Source organism: Pelodiscus sinensis, chromosome 27 (genome assembly GCF_052426305.1).
Source record: "Pelodiscus sinensis isolate ZL-2025 chromosome 27, ASM5242630v1, whole genome shotgun sequence".
NCBI lineage: Eukaryota > Metazoa > Chordata > Testudines > Trionychidae > Pelodiscus > Pelodiscus sinensis.
In genome coordinates, this window is record NC_143078.1 from 14,528,512 (window position 1) to 14,545,395 (window position 16,884).

Consider the following 16,884-nt stretch of genomic DNA (forward strand, 5'->3'; position numbering starts at 1 on the left):
CTAGTCAATTTCTAAAATGGTGACCGGCAGGGACAAATGCAAATCAAGCGCGGGATATTTAAATCCTGGGCTTGATTTGCAATTCCGGTCGCCCTCATTCGCCTCCCTAGATCGATCTAGGGGGCTAGTGTAGACGTACCCTGACAGAGCAGGGATTCAAAGTGCTGCAGTTTCCAGCCCTGAATTCAGAGCCCTGTCACACATGGCTTGTGAGACCAGACCGGAGGGAGAGCCCAGCTCGGAAGCCCAGCAGCGTCTGCTCAATTCCAGTTGTCTCCCACTGGGAGATCAGGCGGCTCTACGCCAGTGTTCAAACACTCCACACCCGCCGGATTGGGCCTTTCCGCCCCAAATGGCTCAGAGCAGGGCAGCCTCTGTGCGTCTGATTCCTCTGGTCTTGCGACCAGGCCGCGCGGCAGTAACGCAGGGTGGGAGCGAAATGGGTGTGAGCAAACGGCAGAGACGGAAGCTTGCTCCGGCCAGGAGTCCCTGCGCAGGACGGGAACTGAGGTGACTCCCTGGCACTGCAGGGCCGGATCTCCTGCCCTCCTGTAGGCTGCAGGAAATCCAGGGCACTGGAGGAGTCAGAGGGCCCCCCCGGCACAGGTGAGAGCAGCATCTGCTCCTTCTCCCGCCATGAGACCCAGCTGCGTGCCAAAGCAAAGCCATGCTGCGGGTGAGGGACTGACACGGCGCCGCTGCGTGCCTGGAAGAGCCAGCAGTGCTCTGGGGATGGACGGGCAGCATGGCTCCCAAGGTGCCATTCCAGCTCCCGGCAAGGCCAGGCCAGGCCAGGCGCCGTCTCCGACGGCCAAGGGACCAGCTCAGTCCAAGCCTGTGTGGCCCCCCAGCCAGGCCAGGGACAGAGCCATGCCCCTCGATGCCCACTGCTGCTAACACTGCCTGCCCCCTGCGTCAGGGCCGGGTGCCCATCCTAGCAGCCTTTCCCCTCCACTCCGCACTGGGGGAGGCTGCCCCGGAACCCGGTGGCAACCCCTGCAGGTCACACAGGCCCCCTGCCTTCCCCATGCTCCCTCCACAGCAGGGCGAGACCCTCGGCCCCTGTAGAAGCCCCCTGCCATGTGGGCCCGGTTCAGCACAGACGCCCGGCACAGCCTGTGCGAGCAGACGGGCTCTGGTGTGGCACTGCCCGCCAACAAGGCCTGCTGCTAGCTCTCGGCAGACACCCCTGGCTGGCAGCGGGTAACGGCGCCTCCACGGTGCCCCGCTCGCAGCGAGTGACCCGGCACCTCCGCGTCACCTCTCCCGCCTGCCGCACGAGCCGGCAGCCGTGTCCCGCCGCCCCGGCCACACACCAGGCAGGGCAGCGCTGCTGCTGTTCCACCCGCCTTGCCGAGAGCCACGTTCGGCCCACGCTGCGTCCGCCAGTTACCGCTGGCACCTTCCTTCCCGCCTCCCCCTCCCCCCTCCCGGCCACAGGGCGTTGGCTCCGGCCCCGCGCGCTCCCCTCCCCGATCTCTAGAGCAGGAACCGCTAGAGGGACTCACCCCAGCCGGGGAAGCCCAGTTCTGGCCCATCCGCAGGGCTGGCGGGTTCCTTCCACGTGTGCTCCTCCTGGGGACGTTCCTCCTGCTCCCCGTCACCCTGAAGGCTGGAGACAGAAGGGAGCCAGGGTCAGGGCACGGCAGCCCCGCTGGGTGGCGTTGTGTCCGTTTGCCGGCCGGCGGGACTCTGCGCTGGGCAGCTCAAGCTGTAGGCGCTCTGGAGGTGCCCGGTTCGGTCCCGCGCGGGCTGGCCAAGAGGGCGACTGTCAGGCCTGCCTGAGGTGCAGCTAGTCCCCCAGGGGTAGGGGATATTTCCCAGCTGCTGGGCAGCAGTCAGCTGGCCCCACGACAGCAGCAGCAACCAGGGAAGCCAGAAGATCCGGGCCCCACGGCGGCAGGGGACCAGTGAGGCAACTGAGGGCCCAGCTGGTGGCCAGGCAGCCTCTCCTGGCTGGGCGGTAGGGAATGGCCACTGGACGGGCAGTTCTGAGCCCTCCGATTCCAGCAGGGAGCCCCTCTGCCTCTCCTCCAGGCCTTTGGGTTTGCAAAAGGGCCAGGGACTCAGGGCCGGCCTTAGGGAAAATGGCACCGGGGCGAACGTAGGTTTAGGTGCCCCTGAGCCTTGTGGGCGTAGCACCCCCCCTTTTCCCAGCACTCCTGGGTTCCCCAACCCCTGCACCCCCATCCTGTGCCCCCTATACCACTAACCTCTGTACTGTGCCCCCTTTGCCACCAAACTTGCCATAGGGCCCCCTCCATCCCAACCCCGCACTGCCCTGCCACACTGCTAGGGTTACCAGGTAGACCCTCCCAAAAAAACGGACACACTTGATCGTGGGCGGGGAGGGGAGGGACCAGCCGAGGGAGGGGGGGTGGCTGGGAGGAAGGAGGCGGAAGGAGGAGCTGGCAGGGGGAGGGACCGGCTGGGAGGGGGACGGGGCTGACCGGGAGCAAGGGGGGCAGGAGGTGAGGCTGGCGGGGGGGGGGGTCGGGAGCTGTGGGGCTGGATGGGAAGAGGGGGGGGCCAGAGGATGGGGGGACTGGTGGGGAGATTGGACGGGAGATGGGGGGCTGGAGGAAGGGAGGCGGGAAGCAGAGCTGGGGGGGGCTAGACAGGAGGAGGGGAGGCCTGAGGAAGGGGGGCAGGAAGCAGAGCTGGCGGGGGGGGGGCAGCCACTGGCCACAGCTGGAGTGCAACAGGCCGCGCCCCCGGAAGGCACCCCCTCTAGTTGCTAGTAGAAGCCGGGTGGGGGCGGGGCTGGGAGTCACTCCCCCCGCCCGGCTTCTGCACCAACCAGAGGCTCCCAGCTGGGAGGTGGGGCTGTGATTGGTGCTGGGAGCCTCTGGTCGCGAGCAGAAGCCGGGCAGGGGAGCGGCTGGGAGTCCCCGCCCCTGCCCCGCCCCGCCCTGCCCTGCCCTGCCCCGCCCAGCCCGGCTTTTGCACCTGACCACAGGGCTCCCAACGCCAATCGCGGCCCCACCTCCCCATCGCTCCCCCGCCCCCACCAGGCTCCCGTCCAGCACCCAGCCGGGAATTCACAAAATACCGGACATTGCACATGGCACTTTGCACGTGTTCAGTATTTTCTGAATTTTTCTACTGGACAGAGGGCGCAAATACCGGACTGTCAGGTAGAAAACCGGACACCTGGCAACCCTGCCACTGCCCCCCTGCACCCTCCTTCCCATGCCCAGCAACACCCGTGCCCGGTTGCCCCTCAGCCTGTGGCTCCGGAGCCCTGGGCATGGGCCCTGCTGGGACTCCCCAGGGCCGGAGGGTGTTGAACATGGTCATGTGCTCGTCCGTGCCGTGAGGTCAGTGGAGTGTTCAGGGGCCTAGGGAGGTGGGGACGTGGGCTGGGGACACAGGGACACTCCTGATTTACCCCAGCGCGGGGGATCAGACCGGAGCTGGGGTGCGGGGACCTAGAGCCGAACGCTGACAGGAAGCAGGGAGTGTTCCGCGCTGCCGCACGCTCCCTACCCAGGGCCCCGCTCAGCCCCTCCGCCAGGGCAGACCGTCCCAGACGGGCCCCCGGCCTTGGGCTGAGGAATTCTGTGTCCTACGGGGCTCACCGTGTTCCCAGTCACCAACCCGCCACCTCGGGCTCCACCGAGCCAACTGGCCGCCCCGGCACCACCCCCGTGGCCACGCTCCCAGCCTGGCCTGGTGCGGGCGGGGAGCCCCTGCCCCTCCCAGCACTGCACTAGGGCTTTCCTCACAGAGCCCCGGCGGCAGGGATGGTTGGGGGCGCCTGGGAGTTCCCGGCATCTGGAGACGCCCGCTGTGGTGCACGTCCCTGCGAGCCATCGGCTCCGGCTCCTGGCATGCTCAGGAGCCAGCGTGAGAGAGAGCAGCCTGGGCGCGAGGTCTGACTGCCCCGGCTAAGGGGTGGGGAGCTGAAACGACAGGGGCTTTTCGCAAGGCCGAAGGACCTCGTGGGACAGGCTCAGCTGCCAGGGCCCCTCTGACGCTGCCCAGCTGGGCACGGCCCCGGGAGCCCGCGGGCCCATCCCTCACGGGCAGCTGTGACAGGATGGCGTTCAGTGCCCAGCCTCTGCCGGCGCGGCCGAAGGGACAGATCTCTCCCTTCCGCCGCCTACGGCTCCCGGCCCCTCCGACTCCTGCAGCTCAGCCTTCCCCAAGGGCTGCTGGCTGCGTGTGCCGGGACTTGGGCTCCTTCCCCATCCCACACACCAGCGCCAGGCCTTGGCGGGCTGGAGGGTCCCCTGCAGGCCGGTCCAGAGAGGACCGGAGATCTGCACGGAGTGAATGCCGGCAGGGCTGGGCAGGGCAGGGCAGGGTGGGGTGGGGCGGGGCGGGGCGGGGCAGGGCGGGGCGGGGCCAGACGAGGAGCTGCTCCCCCTGCTGGCAGCACCAAGACTTGGGGCACAATTGTGACAGGCGGTGCATGAGCACGACAGGGGTGAATGGCAGGAGCAGCCCCCGGACCCCTCCACTGTCTGTGTCCAGCCCAACCCCCACCCCCATTGTGTGCGCCCAACCCCTGCCCCGCCTGCCCCCCACAACCGCTCGCTGTGTGCCCAGCCCCCAGTGTGCAAAGCCGCCCCCACGGCTCCCAGGGCCAGCGAGGGGCATGGGCAGCCGGCCCGTGGTTTGAGTGGGGTGGGGGGATGCCCCTGCCCCACACCTGAGGGGACTCACCGGTAGCGGAAGGGTGCGACGGTGGCTGTGACCGGGTGACTTTGCTGCGGGGCCGAGAAGCTGATGGCCGGCTCCTTATTCTGCATCAGGCTGCGCGTGCCCAGCGAGATCCCCAGGGACTTGTCCTCGCCCCCGGCTGCCTTGGGCACCCCACTGCCTTTCCCGATGGCGTCCGACGCCCACTGGCCTTTCGCCGGGCAGCTCAGGGGCCTCTTGGCGCTGGCTCCTGCCGGGGCACCAGGCAGCCCCGACTCTCCACACAGGCTGAAGCGGGACGGGGTCTTGGCCGGCTCGGCCGGGCCACTCGGCTTCCCCAAGCTCTTCTTGGTGCCTGGGCTCTCCTCTCTCTCCGCCCCAGCTCTGAGCGCTGTCTTAGGAGCCCCCGGCACTCTGGGCATCACCTTCTGCCCCCCCCGGGGGCTGCTGCCCGGCGTCTTGGGGCTCTGGCGCAGGCCACAGTCTGCCCCCTCGGCCCTTTTGCTCTCCGAGGGCTCTGCCGTCTCCTGCCCTGGCCCGGCCTCCCGCGAGGCTTTGGAAAGGCTCTTTGGCTTGGAGCTTTTGGAAGCGGAGCTACTAGCGCAGCCTGGCGCCTTCCCCTGCCGCGGGGACGAGGCCCGCTGGGCCGGGGGGGCACCCAGGCCGCTGGGCCTCGGGGCCAGCTTGGGCGATGCCGCCATGGCGTGCAGCTTGCTCTGGGACACGGCGCGGGGCACCGGGATGGCGGACACATAATGGCTGCGGCCCGTCACCGTCACGTTGGCCGTCCCATTCATCCTCGGAGGGTGCGCGGGCTGGGAGGGGAGAGAAATGCAGAGCAAGTTAAGGCAGGGTTGGGGGCAAGCGGGGGGGAGAGGGGCCCTGGGATGCGACTAGATGGGGAGTTTGAGGGACCCTCTGGCAGTGGGGTACCCAGACTAGGGGGTCGTAGAATCAGAGAACTGGAAGGGACCTCAAGGGATCAAGTCCCGTCCCTGCGCTCTTAAATATCCCCAGGGATGGAGATTCCACAACCCCCCAGGCAACTTATTCCAGTGTTTCACCACCTGGACAGTTCAGAAGTTTTTCCTAATGTCCAACCTAAACCTCCCTCGCTGCAGTTTAAGCCCATTGCTGCTTGTCCTATCTCAGAGGCCAAGGAGAACAATTTTTCTCCCTCCTCCTTGTGACACCCTTTTAGATACCTGAAAATCGCTCTCCTGTCCCCTCTCAGTCGTCTCTTTTCCAAACTAAACAAGCCCAGTTCCTTCAGTCTAGGCATAAGTCACATTCTTTAGATCTTTAATCATTTTTGTTGTTCTTCTCTGGACCATCTACAGTTTCTCCCCATCTTTCTTGAAATGCGGTGCCCAGAACTGGACACAACACTCCAATTGAGGCCTAACCAGCGCAGAGTAGAGCGGAAGAATGACTCCTTGTGTCTTGCTCACCATACTCCTGTTAATGCAGCCCAGAATCATGTTTGCTTTTATTGCAACAGCGTCACACTGTTGACTCAGATTTAGCTTGTGGTCCACTGTGACCCCTGGATCCCTTTCTGCAGTATACGTCCTAGACAGTCACTTCCATTCTGTATGTGTGAGACTGATTGTTCCTTCCTAAGTGGAGCACTTTGCATTTGTCCTTATTCAGTTTCATCCTATTGACCTCAGGCCATTTCTCCAGTTTGTCCAGATCATTTTGAATTTTGACCGTATCCTCCAAAGCACTTGCAACCCCTCCCAGCTTGGGATCATCTGCAAATTTAATGATCGTCCTCTCTATGCCAATATCTAAATCGTTGATGAAGATATTGAACAGAACCAGCCCCAAACCAGACCCCTGCGGAACCCCACTTGTTCTGCCCTGGCAGCAGGCTTGTGAACCGTTAATAACAACTCTCTGAGTACAGTTCTCCAGCCAGTTATGCACCCACCTTATAGTAGCCCCATCTAGGTTGTATAAGAAGGTCCCAGAGACTGTATCGAATGCTTTACTCAAGTCTAGCTGTACTGCGCCCACTGCTTCTCCCTTAGCCACCACACTTGGATCAGAGGAACTTCTGTGGTTTGTGCTAATGCAGTGGCCTGTAAATTTGCCCATTGGCAGCAGGAGCCTTTGCTTGGCCTCCAGATCCCTGGAAGGGCTGGGTAAGAGACTACCCTGCTCCAGTCCGCACTGCGGGAGGGGATGGGCGCCTGTCAGCCCTGGGTAAGGGAAGGATCCTTCCCCCCAGACTGCATTGTCACAGTTTTGCCTGGACCTCGGGGAACCGACTGCAGAATGGAGGGGCTGTGGTGCCTGCCTGGCTACAGCATAGAGAGCGTGATCAGAGAACAGGCCCCGCTCCAGGGGACCCACAGCTGGCCCGGCCCAGGAGCTCGGCTTCTCTCCTTAGCAAAGAGATGCCCCTGCAGCCTCCTTGCCAGGAATCCACTGCTGCCCTCCGGATCGGATCTCCTGGCGGCACCAGTGTCTCCCATCAGCCCTGCCTGCTTCATCACCGTGAGGCCAGACCACTGGGCCTGGTTTAACAGCCCAGCCCAAACAAGTGCAAGAGGGGCTGCCCCTGGGAGGCTTCTGGTATAGACAGAAGCAGGAAGCACGGGACGAGAGGGTTACTTCATGCAGACACATTTCAGATCCAGTGTTCTAGGTGCTTCACGGAACCCCAGGGACCTCAGAGTCACCAAGTCCAACCCCCTGCCCAAAGTAGAACCAACCCAACTCAGTCATCCCAGCCAGGGCTGTGTCAAGGTGGGACTTACACACCTCCAGGGATGGAGATTCCAACACCTCCCTAGGGAACCCATCCCAGGGCTTCCCCACCCTCCTAGGGAAATAATTTTTCCTAATATCCAACCTGGACCTCTCCCACTGCAACTTGAGCCCATTGCTCCTTGTTCTGCCATCTGCCACCACTGAGAACAGCCTCTCTCCATCCTCTTTGGAACCTCCCTTCAGGAAGCTGAAGGCTGCTCTCAAATCCCCCCTCACTCTTCTCTTCTGCAGACTCAACAAGCCCAAATCCCTCAGCCTCTCCTCGTAGGTCATGTGCTCCAGCCCCCGAATCATTTTGATTGCCCCCCGCTGGACCCTCTCCAATGTGTCCACATCCTGTGTGTAGTGGGGGGGCCCAGAACTGGACGCAATACTCCAGATGTGGTCTCACCAGAGCCGAATAAAGGGGAATAATGACTTCTCTGGATCTGCTGGCAATGTTCCTCCTAATCCACCCCAATATATCATTAGCCTTGGCTACAAGGGCACACTGCTCACTTCCCATCCAACTTCTGGAACAGAGATAGATTAGAGACATGTTCTTGGCACAGTCTTTCTTAAACCAGTGTCCTAGCTACAGCTACAGACAATCTTCCAAACAGCTTGAGCTCCGGCTTTGTTGTGCTTGTTCACCAGGGACCACATCCCATCTGGACATAGCACAGCACAGACACCTAGAGACTGGGTAATCTACTACAAGCAAACCTGGCATCACATACACCATGCCTCTCCCAGATCCAAACCCAGCTAAAGCTTTGCAGACGTCCAAATCCAGATCCAAACATGCGGCTGGCCCCTGCCTTGAAGATGGGTCTGAAGAACGCCCCTTTTGTCTCCCAAACCCCACAGACCTCTGGGAACATTGGGACCCAGTTACCTGCTGCTTTTGAGGTTCCTCTTTTCCAATGCCCTGGCCAGAATGTAACGGCCATTTCCCTGATTATCCTCTGCGGCTGCCTGGCATTGCCACACGATTCCTCCCCTTCCCCTCACTGGAGCCACATTTCAGGGAGAGCCTCACCTGTCCCCCATGGTCCTGCCCAGCTGAAAGCAGGGGGCGCGACCCAGCCACACAGAACATGAGCTCTCGAGGGGCCGAGGGGAATTCCATCCGTGCGCCGGAGAGAAAAAGGCAAATGAAGCGATTGCTAGAATTCAATTCCCCTGGCGTCAGTGTCGCTCACACCCAGCACATCAGTCCCAGGACAGGAAACTGAGGTCACAACCCGATGTGGGGTTCAACAGCAGATCTGGGGAGCCCCAAGTGCGGAGCTCTCTTTCTTTGAGCTCAGCTGTCAGCTGCCAGCCAGAACAGGGTCTAGTGCTCCGTACGACTTCCAGCCGCCCTGCGTCTCCTGCCAGGACCCGGCTCGCTCTGCCCAGCTTGCACCGGCTCCTCCCTGTCCCCGTCCGACAGTCTCACCACAGCGGGCGCAAGAGCATTCTCCATTGCAGCTCTCCACCCCGCAGCCCCTCAGCTCTGTCTGAGCTCATCTCTCTGCCCCGAGCATCTCTCCTCTTCACCGCGTTGACTCACTAACTCTACGGAGCCTCTTGGGTAACAGTCTCGACCATACCCGGCTGGCAGAGGTTTGATCCCGCTGGGTTCAGGGAAACAGAACTCGATGTCAATCGGGAGGCGTGCACCAAGGAACACCCAATTCCGCCTTCCCTTTCTCTGCCTTCCAGAAACAACCTGCCAGACCCACAATGTCTGACCAAGCGCAGGGGTGGGAAGGGGTAACTGCAGCAGGTCTGCCTTCCCGGTATGCCGGCTGCACTCACGGCAGCGCCCTCCCAGTGATCAGGGGGGCGAGCAGGAGCCGTAGGTAGGGACAGTGAGCCTGAAGGGCTGCCGTGGGCCCCCAGACCTGCGGGGTCATGAGGCCCGAAGAGCTCAGCTCACCCCACCCATCACCTTGGAACCGGCCCCTGCTGCAAGCTGGCGGTTGAAGGTAGCAGCTTGTGTCCCTCGGGCCAGGCCTGGCGGCGGGCGTGACCAGGCAGGAGGGTGTTGGGAGACTCAGACCGGTATCGAGAGCCCCCTGGTATCGGGTAGCGTCCGAGCGGGATCCGGTTAGGACATGAGCATTTACACACAGAGGGGCATTTGCTGACCCCCGGCCCACAGCTGGGGAAGCCTGCGGCCGCCTCCTCGCTCCGCTTTGGGAGCTCCGCTGCTCTTCAGCCGCGCTGCACCTCCCCTTGCTGCCCATTCGCCGCCGTCACGCGCGTTCCCGTCAGGCTCGGCACTGGGGGCGACTGTACCGGGAAGGGGCTTGGCGCCTGTTGGTCGGGGAGAGCCCGTGCGAGTGTGACTGTAACAAGGCTGGGAGAGCCCAGCGCCCGCCCTAGCTCTCTGGGATGCGCCCAGCTCTAGGACTACCAGGGCGAACTGCCCCCATGCTCTGCTGGGGGCCGGGAGGGAGCTGTGGCTGTCTGGCTCCGACCGCTCTGGGTCTGTCGGCAACTGACATGTCACCTGGAGCCAGGCTGACACCTGGCGGCTCAGTCACACGGGCGTCCAGGGCGCTAGCCACATCTGGAGGGGAGCAACCGTCCGTCCGTCTGTGCCATGGGCGGCTTTGCAGCCACTGCCCTGCAGGCAGAGTCACAGTGTGGGCGGTCAGGAGGGGCCATTAGGTCACCTAGTCTGACCTGCCTTGAATTCCCTCCCTGCTCGCCCTGTGCTGAGCTCAATAGAAAGGCATCCAGGCTGGCTCTACAGCCATGCGATGGAGACTCCTCCGCTCCCGGGGGCGTTTGATCACCCACCCGGTTATGCCTGGGCGCTTTGTCTGGCTTCAGCTTCCTGCCACTGACTCACGTCCTGCCTGTCACTGCTGGATCAAAGCCCTGTAATACCTGGGGTGTCGTAACCCCCCCCCCGACAGGATCAAAGCCCTGTAATACCTGGGGTGTCGTAACCCCCCCCCCCCGACAGGATCAAAGCCCTGTAATACCTGGGGTGTCATAACCCCCTCCCCGACAGGATCAAAGCCCTGTAATACCTGGGGTGTCATAACCCCCCCCCGACAGGATCAAAGCCCTGTAATACCTGGGGTGTCGTAACCCCCCCCCCGACAGGATCAAAGCCCTGTAATACCTGGGGTGTCATAACCCCCCCCCCCGACAGGATCAAAGCCCTGTAATACCTGGGGTGTCGTAACCCCCCCCCCCGACAGGATCAAAGCCCTGTAATACCTGGGGTGTCGTAACCCCCCCCCCCCGACAGGATCAAAGCCCTGTAATACCTGGGGTGTCGTAACCCCCCCCCCCGACAGGATCAAAGCCCTGTAATACCTGGGGTGTCGTAACCCCCCCCCCCCCGACAGGATCAAAGCCCTGTAATACCTGGGGTGTCATAACCCCCCCCCCCCCGACAGGATCAAAGCCCTGTAATACCTGGGGTGTCATAACCCCCCCCCCGACAGGATCAAAGCCCTGTAATACCTGGGGTGTCGTAACCCTCCCCCCCCGACAGGATCAAAGCCCTGTAATACCTGGGGTGTCATAACCCCCCCCCGACAGGATCAAAGCCCTGTAATACCTGGGGTGTCGTAACTCCCCCCCCGACAGGATCAAAGCCCTGTAATACCTGGGGTGTCGTAACCCCCCCCCAGCTCAGCACCGCGGTCGTCTTCTTGAGCAGCTCCGCAAGTCTGTCACCGCCTGAATCAGTTTCGCAGCTCTTTTCTGCGCCTGTTATTCACGGTCCTTCCAACACCCCTCAGCCCCAGAGCTGGGTGCAGCGTTCCAGTGTCGGTCGGCCTGGCACTGTACAAGGGGAAAATCCCCTTCCTGCGCCTGCAGTTGAGCATTTGGCCCTAGAAGCTCTTGGTCAGTTGCTTGTCCACTCTGCCCCCCTCCCCCCCCCCAAAATCCTTGGCAGGGTCCCTGCTTTCCAGGATGCATTCACAGGAGGGTGTGACCAAGACACGAGGAGTCATTCTTCCGCTCTACTCTGCGCGGGTTAGGCCTCAGTTGGAGTCTTGTGTCCGGTTCTGGGTACCATGTTTCAGGAAAGATGTGGAGAAACGGGAGAGGGTCCAGAGACGAGCAACACAAATGAGGAAAGGCCTAGAGAACAGGAGCTAGGAGGGAAGACTGAAGGAATTGGGCTTGTTTAGTTTGGAGAGGAGAAGACTGAGAGGGGACGTGGGAGCCGTTTTCAAGTGTCTAAAAGGGTGTCACAAGGAGGAGGGGGAAAGTTCTCCTTGGCCTCTGAGGATAGAACGAGAAGCAATGGGCTTAAACTGCAGTGAGGGCGGTTTCAGCTGGACATCAGGAAAAACTTCCTACCTGTCAGGGTGGTGAAACACTGGAATAAGTTGCCGAGGGGGGTTGTGGAATTTCCGTCCCTGGGGATATTTAAGAGCAGGTTGGACAGACACCTGTCAGGGATGGTCTAGACGGGGCTGGGTCCTGCCGGGAGGGGGGGATGGGACTTTATTCCTCTTGAGGTCCCTCCCAGTTCTCAGATTCTACCCTAAGACCCAGCCCCCATGTGTAGGTCTAGCCGGCAGGTCTTCCTCCTCGATAGGCCGTGTTCAATGGGCCCTGTCAATCGCGCCCTGTGGCTTGCTCTGCACCAGGGCCCTGTCCTCCAGCTGGGCTTCCTCCTGGGCCCTCAGCTGGCGGGTGCCCCTGTCCCGTGAGCCCCAGGGGATGCTGGTAGCTGCAGTGTCTCTTACACTCCCTGCTCAGCCCGGTCCCCGTTCCTTGCAGTGCTGGGAGCTGCCTGGCCCAGCCTCCTGGCTCTGCTGGCGGGGGAACTTTCCCCTGCTTAGGAGCCTCTTGCGTGTCAGGTCCAAGCTCCGCCCAGGACAGATGTGCAGGGAAGCCCTCTGCCGGGCCGGGAACGCGCTCAGGTTACAGGGCTGCACAGCACAGCCGGGAAGCCTGCCAGCCCCAGCTGGAGCCCACAGCACTTCCCGTCCCTGGAACCGCGGCCGCCCGTCTCCCTCTCCTCCGCTGGGAGGCCACGGGCAGGTGGCGCGGGGCTGTGGACACAAGTGGCTCCTGGGCCCCGCATTTTTCCATTCCCTGAACCTCTCCCATGCAAAGCCCGGGGGCAGTCCCACTTGGAGGCTGATCTTGGGCTCCGCAGGGAGGGTGCCGAATTCACAGTGTTACAGCTGCTGGATTCTGCCCTGCGCCTTGGTATTACTTCTGTTCCAGCAGCACCCCACCAGCGCTCAGAGCCCCGGACCTGGGGCCCCAAATCCAGTGCCCTGCCAGTCTCCTGATCCCACAGCACACTGCTCCGACCTGGCTGCTTCTAGCACAGGGTAAATGACCCCCCACCGGGCTAAGGAAATCCCCCCACAAAGGCCGGACTCACCGCACCGGGGCCTCAGTTAAACTCAGCACTTTTTGCAGAAAGCAGATGGGGTTGGTTTTATTGATGGGGAAACTGAGGCACGCAGGGTGTTGGGAAAGAGACCTGTGCAAAGTCACACGAGCCCACAGCTGACTTCCACTCACGCGCTCTGTCTATCGGACCACAGCGCCTGTGTCCCAGCAAGCACCCGACCCAGCAAGGTTGAGGGAGGATAAGGTGCCACAGTTCTCAGTGTCCAATCCAGAAAAGCATCCAGCTGCACAGACCCCCACCCCGGCTGGGTGACACTAGAATAGTTATGTGGGACCCACTGGTTCCCCCGGTTCCTCCTTCACCCTCTTGGCACAGTCCTCTTGCTCTTGCAGAGCTTGGAGGGGAGGTCGTGGGGCTGCAGTTAGGTGGGGGAAGGGGAAACGGGGCAGAGTTAAGGTTAATACTGGAAGCTTTGCTGAGCGTGTCCAGAGGGTCTGAGAATGCTGTGGATGAACGATCCAATTGTCCCTTTGAGCGTATGCTAAAGGAGTGGGCTTCTCCTGCCCCATTCGCAGCTCACAAACCAAGTGGCGTGCCCCAGAGGCCTGCCAGCCCCACCCAGCCCCTCCTTTTGCATGCAAATGAGCCTCACTCAGCTCCTCCCTCTGCAGGCAAATGAGCCCCACCCAGCCCCTCCCTTTGCGTCAACTTCCCCCTGGCCTGCGCACAGGGAGTAGCTGGGAGAGGCTGAGCTAGGCTGGCCCAGACCCTGCCTTTGTTCCTGAGCTCACAGCGTGGCTGGGTGGGGCCAGGCAAGTGAAAGGGACCGTGCCCACGTAGGAGGCATGTTCCCAGGGCTAGGACACGCGCCCACCCGCAGACAATGGAGCGAGCGGCGTTCTGGCAGGCGACCGGGCACAAGGCCTGTGGACTCAGGATCCATTCCTGGTTTGGAGCGCAAGTTGCTGCTCTCTAGGCCTCAGTTTCCCCATCTGTAAAATGGGGCAAACAGCCATGGGGGCGCCGAGAGGCTGTTCACGAGCTGCTCGGGTACTCTGCTCACGAATGCCAGGAAGGGAAGGAAATGAGAAAGGAAGAGAAACTTCCTGGTTAGCTTCCACGCCACAGGCCGCAGCCCTGCTAGCCACTGCAACGGTGCTCTAAGGCCCATTGCTTCCCGTGGCCCAGCACTGCCTGCGGTGCAGCTCCTTTCCACTGCACCGCAGCCTCCCCGCCCCCGGCGCCTTCTAGCCAGACACCCTGAGCCGCAGCCTGCCTGCCTTTGGTAGGCACAGCAAATAGGGGAATGCAAAAGCGGGGGTTAACTCACCAGGGCCCTGGGCTAAACGGCCTCCGCTCACACGCTCCCAGCTCCTCGGAGGCCGGACGCGGAGGAATGCAAAATCTGGGAACGCAAATCCCATTTCTCACCAGATGTTCGCTGGCCGAAACATCCCTCCCCAGCACACTGGCTCCTGCTCGGCCTGGCGAGCTCTGCGTGCCGGGCAGAGCGTCGGGGGCTCGCGGTACTGCCACGCTAATCCCAGGCTAGCCCCCCGGAGCAGCGCCGGCAGCTCTCGGATGAGCACGCTGCTTCGCCAGCTCCTTCTGCACTGGGCTTCTCTGGGGCTTGTTTTTAATTCCCCCCATCACCCTGTCCCCTGGTTTCGTTCCCTTCCCTCCGCCCGTCCTCCCAGCTGCCGTCTTGGCTCTCCACGCTGGCAGCCTCTAGGAGGGCGGGGAGAGCTAGCGACTCCGGAGGAAGCCAGCGGGAACGTGCTCGGTCCCTGGCAGTCGAAGAACGCTGCTCTGGTTCGCTCACTTCCCCAGATGCGCTGGCTTCCCGAGGGCAGAGCCAAAAAAGCCTCCGTGGAGAGAGAGTGGAGCTCGAGGTGCGAGTCGGGGCTCCCGAATTCTGATCCCATTCCTGCAGGGCCACAGCCACGTCACTGCACTGCCTCGTGCCTCAGTTTCCCCATCCAACGCTACGTCCTATAACAAATCCGTGTGCTACCGACACTCTCAGGTAGGGGACCAGCTGGTCCTGCTCCAGAAACACAGGCCTTCCCCTCTGGAGATACCGGAGATTCCCCTTAGGTGGGAGCAGCAGTAGGTCTCATCTCTCAGTAGGCCCAGCCAACGAGGAAACCACCGTGAAAGACAAAGCCGGAGCACTGCACAAGGAGACGCGCTGGTCCGTGATGGGGGCGAGCTTCTGAGGAAGGAGGAGCAAAAGGGAGGGTCCACAGAAGGTCAGAGCCTCTGCCAGGGTGAGCATCCAGCCACGGGGCTGTCCGGCAGCCCTCTGGCTCTGAAACGCAGGCTGCAGTTTCCCTGTAGATGCCGGAGCCCAGGCTGGGCATGCAGGCAGATCCCTGCGTTATCTGGGCTCTCTGGCCGCTGGACACAGACTGGCCGGAGCAGCGGCAAAAATGGCATTGAAAACCATGACAGCCACTCTTCCAAACCACCCTCCAGGCTCCTGGGAGCAGGTCTGGATCCGTTTTCCAGTCGCGAGGTCTGAAGGGTGCCTCCCCTAACACGTGGGGTCCAGTCCCTTCTCCAGGGGCAATTCCCCAGTGCGGGGGCAGCACCAGGCCCATGCTGTCATTCCCAGACACCTGCCGTCCTAGAAGCTCCCCTGCGGGCATCCCACAGTCCTCCTGCTTCTAGCGGAGGCTGGAGGGGTGGACACCGTGTACAGGAAGAGGCCATGGCCTGCAATTAGGGATGGGGAGGGAGAGGAAACAGGGGGCAGAGTTAAGGTGAATATTGGAAGCTTTCCCAAGCATGTCCAGATGTTCTGATGCTGCTGTTGATGAAGGATCCTGCTACCCATGCCAGGCGGGTGGTGCAATGTGATCAGACACAGCCACAAGCCGCGTGCCTGGTGGGACCAGCTCTCCGCTGCAGCGCCCTCGCATGGGCCGCTGCACGCAAGAGTCTCCATTCAGCACCCTTCTCTTTGTCTCCTGCCCAGGCCTGGCCCCCTGGGCTCTGGTGTGGCTTGGCAGCCTCATTCCCAGTGCCCGGGCCACACCCTGTAGCCCTGGGGGTGCCGAGACCCACCGAGCAGCGTTCGGGCCCCGCAGACCGGCCGACAGGCACACACCGAAGCAGCTCAAGGAAATCCTGGTGTAGATTTCCAGCCAGCCTGCCGGGCGCTAGCCACCTCCCTTTATCTTTGTGCCAGGCCCCCTCGCGTGTGCACATGGGCCATGCTGCTGGCCCCGCTCTGCGTGCTCGCTGGGACTGACCAGCTCTGCTGAGTCGGCACATTCTGCAGCTCCGCGGATCCCCTCTGCCCACCCAAAAGCACGTCTTCCAGGCATGCCAACTGCCCTAGCGCAGCCTGGGGCAGCCAGAGGAAGCGATCGGAGCACAAGGGAGCGCTGCAGGGGGGTGAAGTCAAATTTTATGGTCAAGTTTGAGGTGGACGTGGCCTGTTGGAGCCTGCCGGCACCAGGAAAAAGTGTGGATTTCTCCTCGGCTGCCAAAGCAGCCTTGCTCTTGTGCACTCAGTTCGTTGGGGACCTGGGCGAGCCCTCTGTATCCGCTACTATCTGCACGATGCACAGGGTCTCCCGGAGAGTAGGGTCCGCTCCCGAACCAGCTGAAGTGAACAGCTGGGAAAGTGCAATGAGCAACGGGGCTCTGGGATTGGGGGCGCTGGCAGCCGACGTGGCCCCGTCCCAAGGGACATTTGAAGAGTGAAGCCAGAGCAGGCAGGTGTAGGGGAGTTTGGAGGAATTTCCGCAGCAACGTGCTCCAACCTGCTCTGCCTCTCCTACAGCCAACCTAGAGTCACCTGCTGCAAGGTGGGCTCCGGCCTGGATCGGAATCCCACCAGCCTGCGCGAGAACCAAAATATGGGGCGCGTTTTCAGGGTGCTTCGGGGCCTAGCGGTCCGAGATCGCCGTGACCCAGCTGAAAGGACATCTGTAATCCAGCTGAGGAATCAGACCGGCAGTGTATTTAATCTTCACAAAGCACAGCAGGCGGAGGGAATGCAAATCCCAGCCAGCACGGCCCGTCATGTCCACGGACTTTTCATTTCATCCAGCTGCATTCAGCAAAATTCACGTGAACTCTAGTTTTCAATGGCTCTTGGGGGCTAAAGCATACGACCGGCAGGGACT

The 16,884-nt window shown here is 62.1% G+C and overlaps 1 protein-coding gene across 9 annotated transcripts in view; it reads right to left on the reverse strand.

The window, feature by feature from the left end:
• Window positions 1-16,884, reverse strand: part of NAV1 (neuron navigator 1) — a 227,319-nt gene that overhangs the window by 144,210 nt on the left and 66,225 nt on the right. For 8 of the 9 annotated variants that reach the window (XM_075910183.2, XM_075910185.2, XM_075910182.2 and 5 more), the window contains 2 exons: window positions 4,672-5,462; window positions 1,509-1,612 (listed from right to left, as the gene is read on the reverse strand). In XM_075910183.2, the coding sequence (XP_075766298.2) occupies window positions 1,509-1,612; window positions 4,672-5,444 (877 nt within the window). In that variant the 5' untranslated portion in view covers window positions 5,445-5,462. Of the gene's footprint in view, window positions 1-1,508; window positions 1,613-4,671; window positions 5,463-14,075; window positions 14,426-16,884 lie in introns of those variants that run through there. The other variant, XM_075910184.2, reaches the window with a different exon arrangement.